General features: G+C 43.2%; 1 protein-coding gene across 2 annotated transcripts in view; it reads left to right on the top strand.

Moving 5' to 3' along the window:
- Nucleotides 1-1,078: 1,078 nt before the first annotated feature.
- Nucleotides 1,079-3,696, top strand: part of Kif14 (kinesin family member 14) — a 60,713-nt gene continuing 58,095 nt past the window's right edge. Inside the window, exons 1-2 of one of the 2 annotated variants that reach the window (XM_028773806.1) lie at nt 1,079-1,839; nt 1,981-2,289. In XM_028773806.1, the coding sequence (XP_028629639.1) occupies nt 1,079-1,839; nt 1,981-2,289 (1,070 nt within the window). Of the gene's footprint in view, nt 2,290-3,696 lie in introns of both variants that reach the window. The other variant, XM_028773805.1, reaches the window with a different exon arrangement.

Here is a 3,696-nt window from a genome sequence, read left to right as displayed (position 1 = left end):
CTCTCTCTCTCTCTCTCTCTCTCTCTCTCTCTCTCTCTCTCTCTCTCTCTCTCTGTCTATGATGGCTCTTATGTGAATTGAGCTTCTGGTAATTTGTTCCTTGATTTGTAACAATACTGAAATAGTTTGAATCAGTGTTATTTTGTAAGGTAGACTGGGGAATTCAATTTTAAAGACTTGTTTACGTCCATTTAAGGAGCATGACAAAGAGTGGCTTTTGCACTGTTCTGTTTTAAATAATGCCTGGTAGATATTGTTGGCCTATATTCACCTATATGTGTGTAAACACATGCCCGTCTAGTTTGTTGTATAATGAATAAGAGACAGTCTATTTGAGGGGGGAGTGGGCATCGATGACAAGGTCAGGCTGGCCTTGAAAGTTCCATTCTCCCACCTCAGCCTTCCTAAGGCTGGGATTACAGGCAGAGACCATCACAGCTGGCCTCACATGCAGTTTATAGTGTGTAGTGTCTGTGGTGCTTGAGAGCGGTCTCTCTTGTGGCATCATATTGATCTCCTTTGTAAGCTTTCTTGTACTTAGCATCCATTGACATGTATTCAGAAACCTTCTTTGCTGCAGACTGATTAGATGCTATGATTCCAAGCTGGGTGAACTTAAAGTGTGCTGACACACACTTGTTGATGTTTCTAAAATCAGTTCATTTGTTGAGATAAAGATCACCTTTAAGTTCCTTCCAGGCTAAGGAAGTAAGGCTTGTCTTTGAAGTCTGCAGTGTCTGTGGGTGCCTGGCCTATAATGGAGCCCTCAGTAGATATTTGTCGAATAACAAGTGAAGTCCTCTGAGGATGGAGATTGGAGAATGCTGTGTGGAGGTGCACAGGGAAACGGACACAGTGATTTAATCTACTGCATCTTCCGAGAGTTTACTTCTGTAGTAGGAGGGCCTCTCTCTTTTAAAGTTTGTAGTAACATTTTTTTTCTTTTTTCTTTTCTTTTTTTTTGTAGTAGGTCAAATTTTTTTTTTTGGAAACGGAAAAATACAAAATTCCTACACTCCAACAAGAGTCTGAAATGCTTAGATTCTTCACATCCTTTTAAAAATAGCTTGCTGCCAAGATGTCAGTACACACTTCGCATAGCAGACACAACATCGGTGGCCTGGAGGTTTCTTCTTCACAGAAGATTTCAGCATCGAGTGGCCTCATCCACAGCAGCCGACTGGAACTGCACTTGAAGTCAGATATGTCAGACTGTCAAAATCATGATCCATTAGAGAATGCTGGAAGTAAAACCATAGACATAAATACCACCTATGTTATCTCCGCCTGTAAAAAAACAAGAGAGGCGCCCGTGACCCCTGACTCCGGGAGACTGACCCTTCAGAGAAGGGCTACTTGGAACAAAGAATCGTCTTTACTTGGTAGTGAGCTGGGAGACACTACTAGAAGAACAGCAGACACCAGTCTTAGGTTACAACGTCGGCACGCTAAAACAGATTATGTGGAGAAGTGGGAGACGTTGATTCCTGTGGGAGGTAACCCAGGAAGTAACTCTGCTTCACAGGAAGCAAGGGCAGAAGCAAAGCTTGTAAATAGTGACAGCTGTGTCCTGTCATCTGTAGTTTCCGTGAAAGACTCAAATGACACCGGGTTGACAAAATGCAAAGACCCATGTCCTGCCCTCGGAGCCTCTAATGAAAAGGTGACAGCTAAGAACCCAAACAGTAGAGCACTTGGTTCCCAGCATCAGACTGAAGCTATGAGATCAGGGCACTTCGTGGGGCAACTGACTGAGAGCAAGCCAGATACCCAAGTGTCCGGAGGAGGAGACTCACACCATGGAGATGCTGGAAAAGACACTGCAAAACATGTCAGTACGTTCGGAAGCTCAGAAACACGGACCCCAGTGAAATGTGTTTCAGAACACAGATCGACACCAAAACATGACCTGCCTCTACCTAAAATCACAACTTTATCCACACTGAAAAACAGTGGGAAGGACACTGCAAAACATGTCAGTACATTCGGAAGCTTGGAAACAAGGACCCCGGTGAAATGTGTTCCAGCTCACAGATCGACACCAAGGCATGACCTGCCTCCACCTAAAAGCCCAGCTTTATCAGCTCTTAAAAACAGGATTGCGAGCCCCCGAGTTAAACCAAGGCCAAAAAGTTCTCTTCTTGCAAATAAAAGGGAAAGCTCACAAGAAAGCACACTCCCTCCAGAGGAAAAAAGTACAGTTCAGAATACCTTTACAGAACCAGACTCCTTAAAAGTAGAAAATAGTCAGGTGACAGTGGCAGTGCGTGTGAGACCTTTCAGCAAAAGGTATGTTCGGCATGTTAGCTCTCAGCCCAGGACAATTCCATGTCATGATGTGTCTTTAAGACTCTGCTTTTAGAAAGCCAGTGTCTTTAAAGTTGTTGGCATTTTCTCTTGGTATGGGGACTTGAACCCAAAGCCCCATGTGTGTACTAGGTAGGTGCTGTACCACATCTCCAGCCCACCAGTGTTTAGGCTTAATTGTAGTTATACTGGTTATTTTTATGATAAATATAAAGTTAAAATCATCCCTACATGCATGTGTGTGTGTGTGTGTATTTATTTTAGAAACTGAGCCAGGCATGATTGTGTACACCTTTAATCCCAGCATTTGGGAGGAGGAGGCAGGTGGTTCTTTGAATTTGAAGCCAGCCTGGTTTATATAGCAAGTTCCAGGCCAGCCAAAGCTACAGAGGGAGATCTGGATGTACTGTGGCCAGGGGCAGAGGGAGGTAAGTCATTTAATTCTCTGATGTAATCTCCTTTCCTTTAAAAAGAGCTTCTGGGGAGCTCATAGCTGCCCCAGAGAATATTCCAGAATGGCATTCATCAACAGCATCACCTGCATTTGGTACATAGTGTTTATAAATGCAGAGCCGTAGCACACTTGATTTTGAAGGCATAAACAATTTCTTTCTTTTTGTTTTTGTTTTTTGAGACAGGGTTTCTCTGTATAGCCCTGGCTGTCCTGGAACTCACTCTGTAGACCAGGCTGGCCTTGAACTCAGAAATCCACCTGCCTCTGCCTCCTAAGTGCTGGGATTAAAGGCGTGTTCCACCACTGCACCACTGCCCAGCTAACAATTTCCTTAAAGGTGATTTCGATTGGGATAGTCACAGATTATTGATAAGACTTTAAAAAGTCAGCTGGGTGCAGAGACCATGCCTTTGATCCTAGCACTCATAGGCAGATTTCTAAATTCAAGACCAGTCTGGTCTACAGATTGAGTTCCAGGACAGCCATAGCTAAAATAAATTAGGGCTGGAGAGATGGCTCAGCAGTTAAGAGCACTGACTGCTTTTCTAGAGGTACTAAGTTCAATTCCCAGCAACCACATGGTGGCTCACAACCATCTATAATGGGATCTGATGCCCTCATCTGGTATGTCTGAAGACAGTGACAGTGTATTCACATATATAAAATAAATATGTTTTAAAAAAAGAAAAAATTAAAAATAGTTATAAAATGTGAGTGTGCAATTGCTTGTGTTTTAAGGATCAGTAGCTGTTAGTGTGACATCTGAGTAGCCTAGAAGTGGATATGGTGAGCACTGTTTCAGTGAAGGGACTTCAGAGTTTGAACTGAAAGACTCAGTAGTTAGCAGTAAGTTAGTAAGTTCTATGAAGTTTGTTTGTTTGTTTGTTTCAAAATGGGGTGGTGCTAAGGGAGAGAGATGCTGTTGAGTGGTCCTG

The sequence above is a fragment of the Grammomys surdaster genome, unplaced genomic scaffold (assembly GCF_004785775.1).
Source record: "Grammomys surdaster isolate TR1022 unplaced genomic scaffold, NIH_TR_1.0 234, whole genome shotgun sequence".
Taxonomy (NCBI): Eukaryota; Metazoa; Chordata; class Mammalia; order Rodentia; family Muridae; genus Grammomys; species Grammomys surdaster.
The sequence above is the reverse complement of the archived record's forward strand: the minus strand, read 5'-3'. Positions and strand labels throughout refer to the sequence as shown.